The 22,352-nt window shown below is 35.4% G+C and overlaps 2 protein-coding genes across 9 annotated transcripts in view; both read left to right on the top strand.

Moving 5' to 3' along the window:
• Positions 1-22,308, top strand: part of AP-1gamma (Adaptor Protein complex 1, gamma subunit) — a 30,119-nt gene extending 7,811 nt beyond the window's left edge. For 4 of the 8 annotated variants that reach the window (XM_053768079.2, XM_053768099.1, XM_053768135.1 and 1 more), the window contains exons 5-20: positions 2,643-2,881; positions 5,165-5,241; positions 10,009-10,026; positions 11,024-11,119; positions 11,577-11,903; positions 12,192-12,410; positions 12,924-13,082; positions 13,433-13,520; positions 13,864-14,011; positions 14,327-14,413; positions 15,143-15,320; positions 16,084-16,188; positions 16,610-16,760; positions 17,354-17,517; positions 18,036-18,128; positions 18,498-22,308. In XM_053768079.2, the coding sequence (XP_053624054.1) occupies positions 2,643-2,881; positions 5,165-5,241; positions 10,009-10,026; positions 11,024-11,119; positions 11,577-11,903; positions 12,192-12,410; positions 12,924-13,082; positions 13,433-13,520; positions 13,864-14,011; positions 14,327-14,413; positions 15,143-15,320; positions 16,084-16,188; positions 16,610-16,760; positions 17,354-17,517; positions 18,036-18,128; positions 18,498-18,599 (2,251 nt within the window). In that variant the 3' untranslated portion in view covers positions 18,600-22,308. The remainder of the gene's footprint in view (positions 1-2,642; positions 2,882-5,164; positions 5,242-10,008; positions 10,027-11,023; positions 11,120-11,576; positions 11,904-12,191; positions 12,411-12,923; positions 13,083-13,432; positions 13,521-13,863; positions 14,012-14,326; positions 14,414-15,142; positions 15,321-16,083; positions 16,189-16,609; positions 16,761-17,353; positions 17,518-18,035; positions 18,129-18,497) is intronic. The other 4 variants (XM_053768107.2, XM_053768115.1, XM_053768144.2 and 1 more) reach the window with 2 other exon arrangements.
• LOC128683094 (uncharacterized) lies at positions 5,874-8,235 on the top strand. Its single transcript, XM_053768345.2, has 2 exons — positions 5,874-6,475; positions 6,793-8,235. The coding sequence occupies exons 1-2, from the start codon at positions 6,146-6,148 to the stop codon at positions 7,393-7,395; spliced, it is 933 nt and encodes a 310-aa protein (XP_053624320.1). The 5' UTR covers positions 5,874-6,145; the 3' UTR covers positions 7,396-8,235.
• Positions 22,309-22,352: the final 44 nt, after the last annotated feature.

Here is a 22,352-nt window from a genome sequence, read left to right as displayed (position 1 = left end):
TTCTTTCGGCATTTCTTCTCAGCAGTGGTCGTTCCGAAATGCTAGTAGTTTGTAGCTTTGGTAAACATCATTTAATTTAGATTATGACGTGAAAAAGTGCCTGTGAAGGCCTAATTTCTGAATAAATGATTTGATTTTGATTTGATTTTGAAAAGTACAGAATAGAAATATCAAAGATTAAAAAATAAAGCACAGTGTTCTAGTTAAATTCTGAAGAAGTACTATTTTTTGAAAGCGTTATTTTCTGAAATTGGTAATTTGATTATGATAATGAGAAGTAGAAAGGTAACCCGTTTCTTATAAATATAAACATTAAAATATATCCTATCCTTGTAATGTTATAAATGTCACCCAACATATGACGACCCAACAGCGATCGCTGGAGACGCATTAGGAAAGCCATCCCCAGGGCTCCACTCCCTTAAGAATTTCGAGATAAACAAACGCTATGTGTATTCTACTATATATGCCTAATAATATATTTAACTCTTATACAAAATATCATCAAAATGCGTTCAATAGATTCCGAACGAATTATCTTCTTTCAATTGGAAAGAAAATAATATGATTTCACGTAGCATATGGTATAGTTTCTACCATTCACACGTGTATCGTATTCATCGTACGGTTATGATTATGAATCATACTGATGTTGTTACAACAGAATTTCTCATTCGGATCGTGTCGCAACCGTAGCAAGATGGTGAATTGATAGCATCCAAGCAGCAAAATAAGTATTTAAACTATGTTATATTCAGTATATAGCCCCAAGTAGTTTATGTAATATTTTGACGTCAATAAGTGATGTACCTAAATTGAATAAAGTTGGAGTTTAGACCTTACTACTTTAAATCAAAGGTCCAAACATTTTTGAGTAATCAACAAATATTTATTTGCTGCAAACAGTTGGCAGCAACTTGTTAAATATTTATCGCGTAGGATTTAGTAGAATGATTTTAATTTATTTATATTAAATGTTATTATACCTGAAATATCTGGTAATTATTTCGGATGTCATACTCCTTAGATCATATTTGTTTCTTCGTACAATAAATTGTTACCTACAAAAATCGAGTAAGTTACTACAGTATCCATCAAGCTGTACATAGCGTCTCATTTACTGATTGCGAATGCCTATAACTGCTTTAATCCAAGCATGACCCACTGAACAAAGAAAAGCCCGGCCTAAAGGTGCGTCACCATTGTGTCCGTTGCACCGCCGTATCGCACTTTATACCTCTGAATAATGAAACTGTTTTATAAGCGGCTGGAAATACAAAGACCTAGTTTTGTATTAAAGTTCAGTTCATTTATTTTTTTAATTTAGAACAGAGGCATATGCCACTGCTTTAAAAATCTAGCCATACCTTGTCCAACTTTATGTGTTACTTGCTTTTTCCCGCGACTTCGCCCGCGTTAATTTTCCGGTATGAAAGGTACCTTCTCCATTCTTTAAACAAAATGCAAAATTTCAAGAAGATTGCTTGAGTATATAGAACTTGAAGAGGCAAACATAATAAACTACTTTTGCATTTATAATATTAGGATAGTTAGGATGTGTTATATGATCTTCAGAAAAGTAATTAGTGAAAACTTATTTGAAAAGTATGTTCACAAAATCCTTGGGTACTGAAACATATATTCGAACCACAAAAAGTAGCCTTTCACCTCATATTTTGCGAATAAACTATTTGATTTTCAATTTTGATTGATTACAGCATACGCCATAAATAACCAATTTGAACACACCAAATTCATTGAACCGCGGCAGTAAACCGTAGATATTATCATAAATTAGCTGATAGCGCTCTCCTAGCGTTTCCAACGCAATTAGCGCGAGTCACTGACATCGATGTTTCGTGTAAAGATACGGGAAATTGGGCTACACGTTGTTGTATGTGCTTTTTAACAAAGAAGAATTTAATATGAAAAGGAATATTTTACTTTTATTTTTATTACGAAAAATGTTCAAAAATTGTAATTTCATTCTCCGTTGAAATTTCAAGATTCGCGAAGGAAATCGCCGGAAATACCGCTGGTACACTGAGAACACTAGGGCTCGTTATTACATTTTGTACAGTCATGTGGTAGCTAGAATGTAATATGGGTGTACGACGAATAGATAAAAGAGTTGGCAGTATTTTCTTCCTCTAAATTCATGTTTACCTTTTGAGCAACGTGATCTAAGGATCTTAGGTTGACGTTTATAGCGTGTCAACGTAACAATCGTATAAAATTGCCTTATAGAGATAAGTATAGCTACTACTTTTTTTAAAGATATTTTATTTCTCAAATGAAGATTTGTGTATACACTAGTTGCGCCCCGGGGCTTCATTCCCGTGGGAATTTCGAGATAAAAAGTACTAAATGTTATATTCTACCCTGAAATATCTCCAAGTTATATTCTACCCGTGTACCAAATTTCATAACAATCCATCCAGTAGATTTTGCGTGAAAGAGTAACAAACATACATACTTAGACACATCTTCACATACTTTCGCATTTATATTAGTAGGATTCGCTAATTATTAAGATAAGACATGTACGCTACAAGACAAATATTGAAATAACATATTCCAGCTTTGTCCTTCTTCCATACATACGAAAAAGTCAACAGCTAATCTCATATTTTTGTTCACAGCGACCTAAATAGCAACACCCAATTCGTAGTCGGGCTAGCACTATGCACGCTCGGTGCCATCGCTTCTCCAGAGATGGCGAGGGACCTCGCGTCAGAAGTGGAACGACTCATCAAATCTCCAAACGCATACATCAAGAAGAAGGCGGCTTTGTGCGCCTTCAGAATTATCCGAAGGGTACCGGACCTGATGGAGATGTTCCTGCCTGCTACACGGAGCTTGTTGACAGAGAAGAATCATGGTGAGTTTGTGTTCTTCCTTATTTTATCCAGTTCAATTGACATTTGTCAGTTCTTTTGCAATGTAGAAATCAAAAAGAAGTTTTTTTATACATCGATGTTTTCATCCCATCAGCTCTCTGGGGGTAGAGTTTTCAACCCCTAGAAAGAGGTCATAAGGGGGGTGAAAGAGTGAACACACTAGCAAAAGCCGATCATTTCATACATCTTAAGATAATAACAGTCTATTCTATACCAAGTGGAGAGACATCTAGTCTTGTGTAGGTGTAGGTAGGCGTCAAAACACATTTTCCTTCCTTATTACACCAGACCTAAGAATAACTTTCCAATTACGAGTTATCCTTATTCTGTTTCTTCTCAAGTAGATATAGATACAATTAAATTATTTTTGTTTCTAACAAAATACAAGTTCGTCTGTGTGGTTATGTATTACATTGTAAAATTCGTCACTTTTTGACAACATTTAGCAGTCTGAAAGAGCTAACTACTACCTGTTAAATGTCAAACCGTTAATTGTGAGAGATTTTTATAACTGAGGCGCTGTGATGACAAAATATTGCCAGCTTCATTCAAAAACAACATTCGTGTGAAAAAATATTTTTCACTATTAAGTGAGGAGTTTAAAAAAATCGAAAGTGAATTAATAATGAATGGGAAACTACATAAAATGACCGTGTACTGACTGGATAATTTAAAGTTTTATGATTTTTTTAAACGTACATAAATCGCTACGAACAGGGCTAAAAGTGAATGCTGGTTTCATTCGCGAAGTACCCAATAATATATTAAGACAAGATTGTAAATGTACTAATGGTGAATACTAATTCACGAGGTGGATACTCTATACATCTCCAACATAGCTATGACAAGACTGTTATAAAACTTCAGGCAGGAAAGAAAACAATCGCCGGTCGATTTACACAGCCGAAATCATATAAAATTATGCCGAGAATTCACAATCCCTGCCCTGCGTATTTAGGAAAATACCAAGGGGCTATCCCGCGATCTAATTAATTTTTGAGGCCATCGACTCACCCTCCTGTACAATGTTCCTTAATGGGCTGTACAGTCGGCTGCACGTCAAGTTCCCTACTTGGATCGTATGTCGCGTTAATAGCTAATCTTGTAATTTCTGTGGGTGATTTTGCTTTTGACTTGTGGGTCAAAATTCGAAGTTCCAATTGTTTTTAATTATGTTGTTTTTTTTGTAATATTGTTTATTTTCTTATCTGGCTACAAAAAGGAAATTTCATTCACTGTTTCATTACTAATTTATCAAGGACAATTTTATTCTTATAAAGGGGAAGTTGATGAATTTGCCATACAAAAATGGTCATGGATAAATTAGTAACTATATTCCGATTAAATCAAGCAATTGCTATATATTGTAACTATTTAGAAAGATTATAGTACAATGATAAAGTAATATTGTTCTCTTAGTCTCCCACGTGATACAATATTACCTTTTCCCGCTATTTGACAGTCGTAAATGTCCAAAGTATCGGCGACTCATTTGGCGGTGCGTGACCCGTACCGTTACACATCATAAAACCCCGTATGGTGCGATATCAATCTTAGCGAATGACCTGTGGGACCATCACGAATATTTGCGGAAACGTATTTGTTTTACATAGGATATTCATTAATTTTTCCATATAAATGTTCTAGACACGACCACGCTCTCATTTGATGAGAGATCTGAAAGTTCTTAAATACTTTTAAGTTTCACAAAATGGCCTGTAGCGTCAAGGTTTTCGCTATAAATTTTCCCTTGTCTCTCAAAATCGCAACTTATATAGATCCTACGCCAACCGCTTTTCTTACTAAATGTAACACTGGCATAGAATTACCATATTTATGTTCCCTTGTGAATTTAATCAAGCCGAATCGTGTGTGTACCATAGAGAAGCAATAGCTATATGTAACTTTGAGGATACAAAAGTATATGATATGAATTATTTGATCAGCTATCAGTATATCAGTGTCAGGTTCTATTCAAGTCGCCATAAAAACTACTATACTAGTACATAACCAGATAGGTATATGCGACACGAGTAGTATTTTAACCTGGGATCTTTCAATCAATGGACTACCGCTTTGCGGATAATTGCGCCCTTTGAGGATGTCGCTGCTGTTGAATAAACGCAAGAACATTCCATTTTAAAATTACTTTTGATGCTTTAATTTTGGTCACTGGGTCATATATCCTTCATCGAAGTTGAATTTTAGACACCATGTAGAGGTAGCATAACATTATTTGTAATCTGTCTCTATCAACACGACAGGTGTCCTTATCACCGGAGTCACGCTTATCACGGAGATGTGTGAAAACAGCCCTGATACGCTCAACCATTTCAAAAAGGTGAGTAACAGCATTTTGTACACATTCCAATGTAAATCGTATGCGGTTCGTATTAGACTCTGTTTTGAGTGAAGCCTTCGCTATGATAACATTGCGATGTCTAGCCTGTTATGATTTGAAAACATCATTTCGTTTCAAGTATTAAGTATCTTGTATAGTAATAATGTACTATATATTTACACTCGTACAGTAGAAAACGGATTTTTGTCGAATTAAATATTTTATCATTGCAATACCCAATCGAATAATCAAGATTGGTTGTTAACACACAAGTGTTGCCAGCGCAGTGGCATGAGGTTCTCATTTATTTTATATTCTTTATAGACAGAATGTATAATGTAAATTGTTGGTAAATTTGTAAAAATTATTTGTAAAAAAACCAAATAAAACATGTCATACACTAATCAAAATCAGAAAACACAATAAATAAAATCACATTTACATTCCTTAACGTGTCTAAGAAAATGCAGTATTATTTTTATTCTAATATTTTTATAGGTATAAATAAAGGGTGATTTTTTTAACATCTCAAAATTTAAATTTGAGCAGATTTGGATGAATTAATTTAGTTGGTTTAAGAAATTTATGTCAAAAAATAAAAAAATGAGCTGTTCTGGCCGATAGCATAGTATGGAAAGTTGAAATTTTAAGCGGTCTACACACCAAAGCCGCTGACCCGGCGGCACGGATCGCCGGCCCAACCCGCCGGCCTTATTTTGTACAATCATGCCGCCGGCTTGCGCCCGCGCGGGCAAGCCGGCGGGGCAGCATGCCGATGCCGACGGCATCCCTCTCCACTCACTCAGTCAGTTGCCCGCCGGCTTTCATAGAGTAGTGACGTATCACTTATTCATTCTCTGTTGTTGTGAAGTGTCGGCACTTTTATTTTTATCAACTAACCAATATGGAGTGGGACGATGCAACAGTTATAAAACTAATAGACCTCTATCATTTAAAAGAAATATTATGGAACCCAAAAAACCGTGACTACAAAAGCCGGCCAAAGCGTTACGACGCATTTAATGAAATTGCCAGTGAATTTGCTACTGATGTTCCGGAAATCGAGAGAAAGATAAAAAATTTAACTAGTCATTATTACCGAGAGAAAAAAAAAGAAGATAATTCAAATAAGTCTGGTGCGGGTACTGATGGTATTTATCATAGTAAATGGTTTGCCTACAAATCACTAAATTTTCTGCGGAACAAAAATGTGCCTACTGGAACCACCGATACTGTAAGTAAAGATATATTTTTTTTTTATTTATAATCAGGCAACTAGGGCCCCATAGACATATAATTATAATATTAGTTTATTTATTAGTGTATCTTGGTATTTACAACCCTTTCCCGGGCATTGGCAAAATAGTTGCCACTCAGGTAAAAAAAATGTGTTTGAAAAAAAAGTAATTGAAATGTTGAAGACTTATTCAGTGCCTTTAATAAAATCCATAATAAAAAAATACACAATAAATGTTGATTTTGACTAGAGATACTTATTTATTTTTTATTAAATTAAAGTAAAACGTCAGTCTTTTTCGTCTTTTTTCGCAGGACACACCGTCGACGAGCCACGATTCACAATCGAGACGAGAATCACAATCAAATCAAAATGATTTACCACAGATGTCACCAGGAGATTCACAATCAAATCATAATGATTTACCACAGATGTCGCCAGAAAATACAACTTGGCAACGAAATAAACGTCCTAAAATCAACCCTAATAAAGAGTTGATATCCGAAGCATTGAATATTATGAAGAATGTCTCCCAACGACCAAATGTGACAAAAGATGAGGATGGTTTATTTGGAGATTATATTGCGGGTCAGTTAAGACAAATGGATCGACAAATGAAAGCTATTGTGAGACATCGGATCAACAATATAATATTTGAAGCCGAAACTGGATATAGATCCGATACATTTACGGATTTTGCAAGACCAAGTAGTGTTTCTAGTTCACACAGTCATCCAGGATACTATACAGCATCTTCACTACAACAGGCGGTTGTAAGCCCTTCTACAAATAACTTAACTTCTTCTGAATACTCTGCCCAAACAAACTCAGATCCACAAACAATTCAACCTTCGTCACTAGAAACATTTGCTGAAGAATACCTAGCTCTAAATCCTTCTGATAGTGTTATAAAGTAATCTTCAAAATATGTTATAAATATTTAATTTTCTTTTTGGTATAATAAAGGTAGCTATAGGTAGCCCCATTAAAGTTAAATTTAAAATTAGTGTTGACTATTCCCTTCACACGAGTAGAGCTTGACATATGTGCGTAAGGAATAGCAAGGTTTTAATTTTAGTTTAGTGACACTTCTACCAATAGTTAATATCATGTTATTGGTTTACAAAAACACATTTCTTATTTTGTTTAAAATTTTATTATACGAATCACAATAAAAGTGTATCTCACTGTGTAATTTACGATTTTAGATTTAATGGATAATACATGGAACTACTTTAATGATTAAAAATAATATTGATTATATGAGTTGAGTTATTGGTTATATTGCCATTCTAATCCTCCGACACTAGAAAGAAAATAATGAGTCAACTCCACTCTTGTATCCTCAGCGGTCACTGTAGTATCCGAGGTTTGATTGTCTTCTCCTGACATATTATCTAAGCAACTGTCGTTTTCAAGATGTCTACGCCATTCACCGGGAAAGATTTCTCCTTGATTATTTTCAGTATCGTATTCATTTTGCTGAGTTGCAGCGGTTCGTTTGATATAATTAAATAAATGTATACACGCCAAAGTTACAGTAGTAGCTTTTTCTGGGATTAGCTGAATAGGTCTATGAAAAATCTTAAATTTGTGTGTTAACTGCCCAAACACGTTTTCAACTACTCTTCGCCCTCGACATACGCGATAGTTAAAAACCCTCTTAGATGATCCCATTGTGTGATTACCATCATAAGCCTTTATAATATGGGGTTGCAGAGGAAACGCGTCATCACCCAAAAAAAAATACGGTACTGGTAGATTCCTTCCGGGTAAAGGGGTTTTATGTGGTATATTCAATTCATTATCATTTAACAATCGACATAATGCTGAATTATTAAAAACCCCACCATCTGAAATCCGACCCTGACATCCCACATTAGCGTACAAAAAGTTGTAATCAGCATCTACCAAAGCAAAGAGCACAATACTGAAATATTTTTTATAGTTTATATAATCACTTCCACTTTTTGGGGGACATTGAAGTTTTATGTGTTTCCCATCCATTGACCCAAGACAATTGGGTATTTGCCATCTTTTTAAATATTCATCTGCAATTTCTCTCCATCCTTCCTGACTCCTTGGAATTTTCACATAATCTGAAAGTCCTTCAACTAAAGCATCACATACTTCAGGAATAATGCTTGAAATTAGTTGAGGAGATACTTTAAAGACGTCGCACAGGCTACTAAAAGAATTTCCTGAGCTTAGGTATTTTAACGTTATTGACAATCTTTCTACTGGTGAAACTGCTTTTCTGTAATTTGTGTCTTGTTTAGCTATTTTGTGTCCAACAATATTCAGTAAATATTCAAAGTCGGTACTGGTTAATGACAGGAAAGTCTTAAAAGAAATGGGTTTGTATAGAACCAAGTCGTCTTCCCTTAAATCACTTAATCTTTGACAAGTACTGTATTTATTGCGACTCATTAAACTTGGCCTAACCCAACACTTTCGTGTGTTGAGGGATCCACCGATAATAACTCCACAAACTGCTATTATTAAATCACTGTTATCGTCCTCCTCCATGTCAATCTGAAAATACTACTTCTGAATTATTCGCAACACACACGTCCAATCTCTACGACTATTTGGCAATTACTAGAACACCACATGCCGCGGCTGTCGTGCCGCCGGTATTGCCGCCGGCAAAGTCGTTCGGCTTGGACATTCTGAAGCCGCCGGGTTAACCCGCCGGCACTAAGCCGCCGGGCTGTGCCGCCGGGTCAGCGGCTTTGGTGTGTAGACCGCTTTATGTTCTTATAATTCTTTATATTGAAAACACTATATAGTCGTATCTCTTTTGGAAGTTGTTGTGAGCGTTTTGTAAAAAAATGTGTACAAACAATAATATAAAGATATGAATCATTAATTTATTAAATGCAAATTGGCCGATGTAGACGGTTAGGATATCGGGTGTGTTTGGAAATCGGTCAGTGACACCGTCTCGACGGACTGGTTTCTTATAACGTTATTAACTTACTACATAACGTAGCAAAAAGTAGTTACGACTCGAGTATGTACGTTGCGAGGTGGAAAATGACAGTCGATTGAGAACGGGTTGTTTCAATATTGACTTTTTGATCGATGAACTAAAGAGCTCCAATTAAGACACCCGCGGATTGAAACAGAAAATAGTAACAATAAGTTTCTTTTTTATGGGTTTTAGTTACTTAAAATAAATATATATATTTTTGTACATATAATGTTTGCTTTGTAACGCGAACTTCGCTTTCGATTGTAAATGTATAAGAGCATTTAACTTTTAAGATAATTATATATAAAAGAATACTTTTTAAAATAATTTGTTTAAAATTTTAAAAAATCTAAAATTCGACAATAATACGAAAAGCATTCTGCTTTTCGTATTTTTGTCGACTTTTCGCGAAACCAAATTTCCCTCGTGTAATAAATTAACTACTCGATCAATTTTGTACATTTTGACAATCGCTATCATTTAATCACCATCAATTTAAAAAAATTCCGTAAAAGATGATCGAAACTAATAGTTTGTTTGTGTTGTCCCGTAGGAGAGCGGACAACGGGAGGTAATCACAACCGCTATCCATGCACTTTGACGATTGCAGCATGTTGACATTGACAAATAATCTTTTATACGCGATGTATAAAAATATACTCGATATGACGTCATACTATATATACGACTCGACATACTTCTTGGCGTAAGCCGAATACCGCGTTTAAGGAAAGCGCGTAGTGTAATAAGACATTTACTATTCAAAGCAATCAATGTATTTAATTTGATTTTGATTTTGATTGATTTTGACAATCAATGTATTTAATTTGCATCACAAATAGATATCTCTTCTCTATATAAATAAAGAAAGTTATTTCCTTAAACAATGTCGACATACTTCAATCGAGCATGAATGTGCTGTATCGTGTTGATTATAACGGTATTTATAAATAAAATGTAAAGTTCAACAAAAACTATATGCTATTGCAATCTTTATTTACATTAATTTGTTCCAGAAACTAATTATGAGTTTCACTAGTAAAAATAAATTGTATCATGTGATTGCATATACATAAAGTTTTTACCAAAACTCTGGGGGATTTTCAAACACTCAGACTTCTTGTCATCTGTGAGTAGATAGACCATTGTTAGTGTGAATAGCACTGAGACATCAACTCCTAGGTAGATAGACCCTCTGGGACCTGTCATCACAATACTAACTCTATACAAGACTCCTTGCGCACGAGTTGGTTCTACACTCGAAAAGTGACTAACGCAACGGGGTTGCAAGCATTTTATTTATTTTTATCATTTAATTACCGTTGTAAAATGCCCCAAATTCATGTTATATAGCTGTTGTCTGGTAAATGCCTTGTTTTGTATGGGTATCATCCAAATTTCATGTCGAAAGTATTTAGTAAATTGATTTTAAATGCATTCGCCTGAAGTATAAACAGTTCTATTTTATTTTTCTTTTCGCTTCGCAAGATATATTTTCTGTGTGCATTTGGGCAGTTTTACTATTGTTTGTTTTTTTTTTAAGTTTTTAATTTATAATTGTGTTATAGATTGTTCCTAATCTGGTGAGGATATTGAAGAACCTCATTTTGGCCGGATATTCACCAGAGCATGATGTAAGCGGGGTATCGGATCCTTTCCTACAGGTAAATATTTATATGCTCTTCACTAGTCTTCACACATTGTACCACCAATAAACTAGGCGTAGTTTGAAGCACAAATTCTGTGTACCGACTCCTTTTTTTACTTACACTATATACTAATCTGACGCCTACGTGTACCGCCTCCGCTAATGTAAATATAACTCGGAAATACTAGTCATATACAATTTTATCATGATGTTATCTAAAGTAAATATTTTGGCAATAATAGATTACTTGAATTGATCTAGAATCACCCACATGGAAAAGTAAATTAACGTGTTTGTTTTCTGTATATTATTTGAACAAAAAAAAAGCAAAACGATTACTATATGCAATGATTACTATATTTTTTGTGTAAAAGAATTTACTATTTTGAAATATCAGATAAAAAAGTTTTTTTTTATTTATTATTGATTACAAAGTTTATCTTTCAACCAATCAAAATAATTTGAAACTTCAGGTGAAAATCCTACGCCTTCTACGGATACTGGGCAAGAATGACGCCGAGGCGTCCGAAGCGATGAACGATATTCTCGCGCAAGTTGCCACCAACACGGAAACAACGAAAAACGTTGGCAACACCATCTTATACGAAACCGTACTATCCATTATGGACATCAAGAGCGAGAGCAGTTTAAGAGTACTTGCCATCAATATATTGGGAAGGTTTTTGCTGAATAATGACAAGAATATTCGATACGTGGCGTTAAATACGCTGTTGCGGACGGTACATGTCGACACGTCCGCCGTGCAAAGGCATCGAAACACTATTCTCGAGTGTTTAAAGGTAAGTTCAAAAAGAGCTATTTTGATTAGGTTTCAATCGCAAACATACAAAATAATTTTAGACATCAGATATTACTTAAACTTTACTGATTTAAGACATCAGATTCTACTTTATAAAGACATATAATAATCTTTACTGATTTTTTCCCAATATAAGTACTTCCATTTTTGTTTACAATGCAAACATATTATGTATTTCTTCGGACTTTATGAATAAAATAAATGAACGTTATACATTTTTGCACACATATCTATTGATAATATACATTGTTCAATGTAAATTTCCCAGGACCCAGACGTATCGATCAGGCGACGCGCGATGGAACTATCATTCGCGCTCGTCAACGGTCAGAACATACGAAGCATGATGAAAGAACTCCTGACATTTCTGGAGCGATCGGACCCCGAATTCAAAGCGCATTGTTCTAGTGCTATGGTGTTAGCGGCCGAGAGATATGCGCCGTCGAATAAGTGGCATTTGGATACGCTGTTTAGAGTGTTTCTCAAGGTAAGGACATTTCTCAAATGATTTCTCAGAAACTGCTGACATTCCTAGAGCGATCGGATTCCGAATTCATAGCGCAATGTTCTAGCGCTATGGTGTTAGCCGAGAGATACATGCAGGCGAATAAGTGGCATTTGGACACGCTTATAGGAACATTCTTTTCTAAGTAATTCCCATCAACTTATATAGTAGAAAAATAGCAAAGTTCAAGAGCTTGAATGTAGATAAGGGGCACTCGGACACGCTTAATGTTTAAGGATACCTTTTTCAACATGTTTCTCAGCCTTTTCTTCCATGAGAATCTATAAAATCTATATATCATCTAAATAATATAAAATAATAATATAAAATCTTTATAGAATCTATAAAAGTAGCGAGAGCTTAATTTCTCAATGTCTTTTCTTTTTTCTCAACCTTTCAAGTACGTAACCTAGACATTTATTTCCAGTATGATGTGATCTTAATACTAACAGAATGCTTTACCAGTCAACCTTCACCGTTTCTATAATTTCTCAGGCTGGCAACTACCTCCGCGACGACACAGTGTCGAGCACTATTCAGATAATATCGTCCGCGGCCAGCTCTAGGCAAGCGTACGCGGCCATGAGGCTCTGGTGTTCTCTAGAACGATCAGCTGTCGCCGGAGACGCTACTGAGAAACAACCGTTGGTGCAGGTAAATGCTTAACTTGTAACACTTTTAAAAAGTAATCCACGTCACTTCAACTATCACCACACTAAAAATCAATTCGATCTAATGCTCAGTTTTGACGTGAAAGAGAGACAAACAAACATACTGTCACATTAATAATATTACAGTGTGTATTGTTAATCATCTTTATATAACAGGCTGGCAAATTGTATGGATTTTTTTGTCTCATTTAGCTACGCTTGCTCGACGTTTTTAGATATATTTACACTTGGTTAGAACGGTCAACGGTGGCAGCATAGAATCCCTGACAAAGTAATTTCGCATCGTCCAATTAAAATTCAAGAATATTTGATATAATATTATTATTTGTACAGGTTGCCGCTTGGACTATTGGAGAATATGGCGACCTGTTGGTTTCCGAAGCCAGCGACGCCATTTCGATGGTCGATGAGGATGGAGTTGGTAAGAATCTGAAGATATTTCTATTGTTACTTGATTGTGTAACATATGTATAGACTGGCTCTGTAGTCCCATGACATTTTCTCTTAGATATCCGATTACATGCGGCGTGTGGTTCCGCCCTAAATTTGGACTTTTATGTCTTCACCTGCATGTCGTTCGAGGCGACCGAGGGACACGTAGCAGGTCAACAACATCATTCCCAAAGGGCGTTGACGTCGCACAGCAACGGCAGCAGCCGGTTGTAAAATCACAGCCGAATCTGCATTTCAATAATTACTTTTAAATGTTGAAAAATACTGACATGCCCAGGTCCAAAAGTTGCAGGATATATTTTATTCCCCAGACGAATTCACGCGACCGACGGAAGAGTATGTCATCGATATATACCAGAAGCTGCTGTGGTCGACCCAGCTGTCCATCACGACCAAGGAGTACCTCCTGTTGTCTCTGGCCAAACTCTCCACTAGGTTCACCACGCAGCCCAGCCAAGAGTGAGTTGACAGACATAAAATAATCCATTGATTTCTTACATGTATGAATTATGTAAAATTTAATTTCAATTCATAAAATATTGAATCTCATGCAGATAAACAAACAAACAAGTTTTTGCCATTATGTTGGTAGTAAACTTAAAGATTCAGTTGTGAGAAGATAAATAAATAAGATAAAACAAATTCATATTCAACTTAATTAACTTAATATAGTGTCCATCTCTAGTATCTTTATCAAAGTAAGTAATATGCTTTCTTTTTAATCGTCCAGAACCATAGTCGGTACAACTTTAATATATATTTTTATGTTTCTAGTAAAATCCGTGTGATAATCGACACTTTCGGATCGCACATCCACATCGAGTTGCAGCAGAGAGGCGTCGAGCTATCGCAACTTTACAGGTAAGTATCGATAAATACTTATACTATTGTACTTTTATTTCAAACTAGCTTTTGTCCAGTAGATCGTAGATTTCCTACGATTTTTTTTTCTCAGATGCTGAAATGCTCTATTAAGTAATCTAAACCAACAAAGGGATCGATAAAATTGGTTGTAAAAAAGAATGAGGAAGTAACATTTATAATTTTCATTAATTTAATTGCTAAAATGATTAGATTTTAATATACTCAAGTTTCTATGACAATGCATTATTATCATGCTTGATCGTCATAAAGATAAGATCTTTAGTGTTGCGTCTGGAGCTCCGTAAAGCTTCGACGGTGACGTCGGAGGTTGTATATATGCTTCCAATTGTAAATACACTTCGTCGCGCCGACGGAAGCTTGTTAGTTTCTGTCGAGAGTCGACTATAGCGCAATCAATCTATAGAGTTGTGAACTTGTTGTGTGGTATGTATTTTCGTTGCATTTGGTAAGCTTTTGTATCGTGCGGCGTTGTGCATTTGGCGTGGTAGATGTCGCCACAAGATATTATATTTGTGCCCAAGACTCAAACCCCATCTTGTCCACTTCTCGTCAGACTCGACCCCCAATTAGTCCACTTGTCGCCACACTCGACCCCCAACTTGTCCACTTCTCGCCAGACTCGACCCCCAACTTGTCCGCGTCTCTGTTGATAAGCCAGAAACACTACTCTATTGAGGTAAAAAAAATACATATTTATGTATGTAGACAATACGCGCACCTGCGGCCGGCGTTGCTGGAGCGCATGCCGGCGATGGAGGCGCAGGGCGCGGGGGAGGGCGCTGGGGAGGGGGCGGGCGCGGGGGAGGGGGAGGGGGAGCGCGACGACAGCGACTGCGAGCCCGAGGCGCGCGCGCACGCCGGCGTCGCCAGCGTCGCCGACCAGGTCTGCCACATTTGTCTATTTACTAGCTTTTGGGCCCGAGTATATTTCCCACGGGAATATTTCCTGGATGAAAGGTACCCTATGTCCTTCTCCATACTTTAAACTATATATATGCAAAATTTGAAGAAGATCGTTTGAGTAGATGGAGCCTGAAATGGTAACAAACTTTCGCATGTATAATATTATTTAGGATTAGCGGCCATCACAGATTCGCTCGGGTAAACGTATAATACATTTGAATAGGAATTGATTGAATTGATTTTTGATTGTATATTTTGGGGAAGGTTTTGGTGTATATCAAAACTTTCCCCAAGAATCACATTATTGGTAAAAATGAAAACCTCAAAATCCGTCCAGTAGTTTTTGAGTTTGTCCCTTTTGATAACAAATTGTCTAAATAACAGTGAAAACTGCATCAAAATACATTGCGTAGTTAAAAAAAGAAAGCTTAGAAACAGACGCAGAAGACGACTGTGTTTTATACTATGTAATGATTATTTACATTCATTATGCAATTAACATTAAATAATAACTATATCAATTCTTTACTATGTCTACTATTAACTTAAATATACTAAGCTAGACCAAAGTTCAAGCTGTTTCAGTTAATTACACCTAAGGTGTATATTAATGTTTACTAATAATAAATAATTATTTGTATTTCTACTTATAATTCCGGCTAGATCTAGATGCAGTCGCAGATGGTACACCAATCCAACAAATTATAAAATGTTCTCATATTAATAAATAAATTTTGTTATAGGATGCTCTGCTGGACCTGATCATCGGATCTGATACCCTGACGAATGGTGACGTGGAACATAAAACCGCCGCGCCCGCTTCCACCAACAACAACGCCTCAAGCAGCGTAAGTTTATTACGCTTGATAGCGTCTAACCTCAAAATTTCATTTCTAAATTTATATAGATTAAGAAGTACACATTTTTGTTGCCCTTTGTTTTGTGTACAATTCTTGTCTCTAATGTCACTTCGCCGTACATTATTAGGTAGGTAAAGCTTGTGACTTGTGGCTTGGTAAGCTTCAAACTGTGTCAACAAAACTGTGCTAGTGAAAGCTATGATAAGTTGTGAATGATATTTTGTAAATATTATGTATTAGTAATAAATTCTTTGGCCAAATGACTGGTTTGGAAATTAAACAAATTAAGTAAATCAAACTTAAGATGTTACTAAATTATAATTAACAAAAATGTTCCAAAAATGTTTGTGTTAATTTTAGTTTAAAGCATGTGTGACATGCAAATAACTGTTGAAATGTTTCCTTCCAGAATATTCTGGACCTTCTGAGCGGTCTGGACCTGAGCGCCACAGCCCCCCCCTCTGCGGCGCCGGAGTCGCTGACTCCCGTCAACAACAACCCCAGCTTGATGGACGGCTTGGGGCTGTTCGCGGCGCAGTCGCAGCCCTCTGTCTGTTCGGGTGAGAATGTCGATGAAAATGGCAGAAATCAAATCATGGAGAAAGCAATGTCAAACCACTCCATTAATAACGCCAAGAAAGTTGTTACGTCTGTTTCATTCCATGTAATGACCACGACACTCAGTCATGAGGAATCTGTGAAGAAGACCCGATACCCGTTTGCAATACGTCACGTTGCATCTGCGAAACTATCGGTGTGAACTTACGCTTAAAAATTCATATGTTATAAGTCATGACATGTTGGAGATGCAACGCGTCGTCTTGCAGACGCACCCGGTGTGTGGCAGCCTTTATTCAGAAATAGACATACACAGGCACTTTTTCACTTGTCATTGTTTGAATTAAATAACGTTAACGTTAAAATCTTCTCCGATCACCGTCATTAAGCCCATTCAAATTTCTACAAAGACAGGAATCTTTTACTACCCCTAATTTACGAATAATAAATGATTTTTAAGATTTTAGAAAGGTTCTTCATTTTCATAACAATCCGTCCAGTGGATTTTGCCTGAAATCGTAAAAAACATACGACACAAATAACATCCTCACAAACTTTTACAATATTAATAGGATTACAATGAATATTATTCCAGTAGACGCATTGAAGCTAACAGTACCAGCTTTCGAGAAGAACGGGCTCAGCATCGTACTGGACGTGGAACGAAACACCTCCGACACCGTAACGCTCACGATGCGGGCCTCGTCCACCAACACGCTGACGCTAGCGGACTTCCTGTTCCAAGCTGCTGTGCCCAGGGTAACATTCTAATTTTATATATAAATTAATAAGTCGATATAATTAATATCGATCGATAATTCAACGATAATATATTCACACAGCAAAGACTCAAAAAATAGCCTGTTACACAATTTTTTGATAAAATGTAATATGAGCAGAGCATGTGCTAGCATAGCGGACCCTGGGCTCCGATGCTAAATGGCTGTGAAGAAACGGTGAAAACTCAGATGAGAAATAAAAACTACAGCATACTAAATCAGCCTGAAGTTATTTGCCAGTTAGCCGTATTCAACACTTGTGAAACACGATTTGCCAGTTCGCCACACCAGTTAGACACTTGTGAAACTTGTGATTTTTTAATGATATCTGTTTGATATGTTACATATAGATATCAGATACTTTATCAGCAAGAGGTGAATCAGGCCCTAAGTGTAACACATTAGGCCATACGTGGCCTAAAGGTCATCATAAAATGTGATTTAAATTATATAAAAATTTAAGAAATTTAAAATATAAAAAAATTGTATAAATTGCAGGCTTTCCGCTTGGACATGATGTCTCCATCAGGCACGGTGCTGCTGCCGCAGGGAGAGATCACGCAGCTGCTCAAGATCACCAACCCTACTAAGGTATCATATACATCAACACATTGGAAACCAGCACACTGGTTGACTATTTAGATTACTACTGGTTGATTATCGACCTGTTTTTGTACCTGTCGTTGTGTGTGTTTCATTCCACGTAATGGCGTCGTAAAAGTCATGATCGTACCTAAAAATATATACAGTAACAGACATTTCTTCATGTTAATAAATATAGTCACATACTTTGAGTATGGCTTTTTTTTTTTTCAATTTTCATGTTCGGAAAATTTTACATTATGATGTGTGGATGAACTGTATGTAAACCCTCACATGTAATTTTTCATGTTATTTTCATGGATACTCCAGGCTTTGCTGTAAAATTTCTGTGTATAATCTACTATTTGTTGTTTTCAGGCTCCACTGCGTCTGAGGATCCGTGTATCGTACACCATGGACGGGCAACCCATCCTGGAGCAGGCGGAGGTCAACGGCTTCCCGCCGGACCTGTTCCACTGACGGCGGCCCCCCCACAACTACACGCACGGTATTTACTGCAACGTCATTACCAAGTATCAAGATTGCTCGGTCGCATCGTCTTAATGTGCGTCTGTACTGGTGTGAACTATGACTGTCCATGTTGTACCACACACGGTATTTATTGCAACGTCGTTATTAAGTATCAAAACGGCTCGGTCGCATCGTCTTAAGGTACGTTCATGGGTGAATTTTCGAGCACTTCAAATCACAAAGATGAATCATTTTACTATCAGAATTTATAAATCATCTGAGCTGGAAGTAGTGTAAAATGTATGTGTAATGTAAAATTTTATGATGGTTTAATTTTTTATATTTTACAGTAATTGCTTATTTTAAAGGATGGTAATGACGGCAGACTACATGCTCGAAAATTCACCACTCTGATGCTATCACCGACACCTGGCCATTACAGGTAGAGCGGGGATAGAAAACACATTCTCTTGATTGGTATAATACACCCATTACAATTGTCAATACCGATTGACATGTAGATGAAAAGAAAGTTTTTGACAAGAAAATATTTTAACTGCTTGTTTTGTTGACTGAATTAAAGTGATACAAAAAGGCCACCTGCGTATTGGAAAGATTATGTTGCAATACGTGCTGATAAGTATCAAAGCTATTAACTATTATATAATGCAGATTGCATTATACGAACTGTCAAATATAATGAAAAATCCGACCGACAACACAAACATAGAAAACATATTTTTTTTAACTTTGTTACATAAATACTTGCCCTAGACCCACTGTCCAAGTACTAGTAGCAATAACACACAATGGCCCACAATATTTATCGTATTTACCCTTGTTAACAACAAAAGTGATAAATCGTGATATCTCGTCGGTAAAAGTATCAAAAATGTCATGTCTGATATGAAAATTTAAAAACAAATTGTTTGACGGCTGTATTTAAATTGTAGGTGTATTTAATTTTACACTTGTACTATGTATTTAGTTTTACACTGCTCGTGTATAAAATCGATAAGGCCTCACTACTTTTCTTTTAATAAAAAAAATTGCATATAGTGCAAGAATAAAATGTACTTTATGATAAAATTAAATTATTGCATTTTCAACATTTATGTTTTCTAGTATATGTCCAATCCCACGCTAAATGTAGCTTTCATGTATGTTATAAGAGCGCTAAGACGGACCAAAATACACATATACTGTAAAAATATTCATAAATTATTTTCACAATTTGTAGTTTGTACCTTATTATTCGGTATTTTTATTAGCGAAAATTACACTTATAATTTAGAACATAAATTTGAATTTCCCATGAGCACACCACATGTTTCGAGGAATAGTTTGCAATTTCGAAGACTGACATGGATACTCATCCTTACCCAGCAATAATAATCAGCCAGTATTGGGTGAGGCCAACGGACTTGTCAACATTCCAATTTATTGTTAAACTTAAGTTAAACATTAAAACTTAGGGCCCAATTATGCGATTGTAATCTCTATACCCGAAAAGTCTATGTGAAAATGGTGGCGAATAAACGATGTTTATGTTAACTGTAATAAAGTTTTTTATTCATTACCACCAATTAAAAAACGCATAATTTCTCAGGTATGGAGTCTGATATGGCTGACCATAAAAATAAATATTGTAAATTTAATAGTTGATTTCGACGTAATGTGCGAATCTATTCGGGTAATAAGAGGTTGTGACTTAACATTTCTTAAGAAATTATCTAGTAGCACCCCTAGATCTACTTCTACCCAAATCGATTGTAAATAACATAGGAACTTAAGAATGTTATAATTCCCCAAAGTGACTATGTGTTTCCATTTTATATAGCTGTTGCTAGAAAAACTACAAATATTGTATCAATGAGATAGTTGGTTTGAATTCAAATAAATGCTGATAATATTATATGTATTCATCGGCCCACTATTTTGACAAATCTGTCCTAAATTATTTTATTTTTATGGTCAGTTGAATCTATATTTTTTTTAATTTATCTTGACTTAACAGTGAACTCCACTTACCTGATTTTAAGAATCTAGGTATTATTCAGCCTAATAGATTGCCTTTATTTACAGTTTGCGACACAATATATGATATTTTTACCTAATTTAACTATGTTTCCTGTTAATAAATTGGATATTTAATATAAATAGAAATTCTTAGTCTTTTATAAATATTCAAATGTGGTTTTAAAATCTGAAAACTCACTTAACATGTCTATATTGTGTCGTCCATGGCTTATGTAAATAAAATGAGATTGTGAAATGAAATGTAATATATACATGTATAGTATGATGTAAAGGGGCTGTAAGGAATGTACTTAATATGAATAAAATCACTATGATAACGTGTGATAAGGCACTTAGTTATACTTCGAGAGATTTTTGTGGAAATGTAATCACGGTATTTTTTTTTCACCTGTTACTGCAGTGTTTTAATTTAATTTTTCCGCGAACTGTTCTATATGAGTTTACCAGCTTGTTACACTTGAATGGGTTACACCAGTCAACTTTGACGCAAACTTTAACCTGCGCGCCGCTTTGACTACTTTGCGTCTTGCACTGGTTAAGTCGACGTCAAATTGGACTGGTGCAACGCACCACTAATTGTTGCTTATTATTTGTATCTTTATATGCGTAACTTAAAATCGACGTCAAACTTAAATGATTTAAAAAGTTGAATGGGTAAAGTATCAGACAAATTGAAGTGCAAAATTCACGCTGCAGTCAAATAATATCAAATATTATTTTCTTGTACATTGTTAAATTAATAAGCGCTGGATTTTAACACTGTAGTAATGGTAGGGGTCTTTGTACTAATTTATATAACGAACCCGTTTTATGTAATTCTAGTTTGGTATTAGAATGTTATTATTCCCTATGCATTTGGTTAAGAGTAGTTATATGTGTATGAGAATAATTGCTTACTCTTTGGGCAATATCATAGTTTAAAATGGACCCATGATTCTATATTTTACACGTGTACATATTTATATGAATTGGTACGTACATATTATTGAAAAAAATTAGGATTATGCTCTTGATATCTCCCAATTTTCGTATTTTAGGACATTTTAACACTTAGCAATTAGTTTTTATTTTTATTTCGATCTACTTATTTATGTTTAGGTTATTAACCCGCACATTACTAACTGCCGAATTGTGGCAATAGAAAGCATATATTGCCGTGATGGCCTCAAAATCAACTGTTTACTTGCGGTAAACCAACTAGAGATAAAATTTTATTGATATATTGTGAGAAATATATGAGATTCCAAAGTTATCTAAGGAAAGTTGGTATTTCATTAATTTTAAATGTGTAATATGTTAAAATTGACACATTTTGGCAGATTATTGTATGTAGAGATTAATGTAAATTTAGATATGATAATAAAATTGAAAACACCCATGGAATAGTTAGACTCGCACGGCTCTGCAAATTTTATAGAAATGTTATGACCGCTGCCAGGTATAATCATGAGCAAAATATATAGTTTTATTTTTCATTGTAATAAAGAGCTTTGCGAAGATATATATGGTAATTTTGGTGCTTGTTTTATTATATAATATCTGATTAAATAGAAGGCCCTCCACAACGTGAGATTTATGATTTTGTGTATAACTAAAGCTATGTGAGAGATGTACATAATGATTATAATGGTTTTATGTAAATTGGTTAATAAATATTTGAGAATGTTTATATAATCAACTAGTGGTTTTCCTTATGTATCTGTTGCTTTATTTCCCTTTTCC

Source organism: Plodia interpunctella, chromosome 3, assembly GCF_027563975.2.
Source record: "Plodia interpunctella isolate USDA-ARS_2022_Savannah chromosome 3, ilPloInte3.2, whole genome shotgun sequence".
NCBI lineage: Eukaryota > Metazoa > Arthropoda > Insecta > Lepidoptera > Pyralidae > Plodia > Plodia interpunctella.
Note: the sequence above shows the minus strand (reverse complement) of the source record. Positions and strands in the feature narration are given on the sequence as shown.

Coding starts and splice junctions, on each gene's coding strand:
- LOC128683094 (XM_053768345.2), top strand. CDS start 6,146: ATGGAGTGGGACGATGCAACAGTTATAAAACTAATAGACCTCTATCAT. Junction 6,476..6,792: donor CTACTGGAACCACCGATACT/GTAAGTAAAGAT, acceptor CTTTTTTCGCAG/GACACACCGTCGACGAGCCA.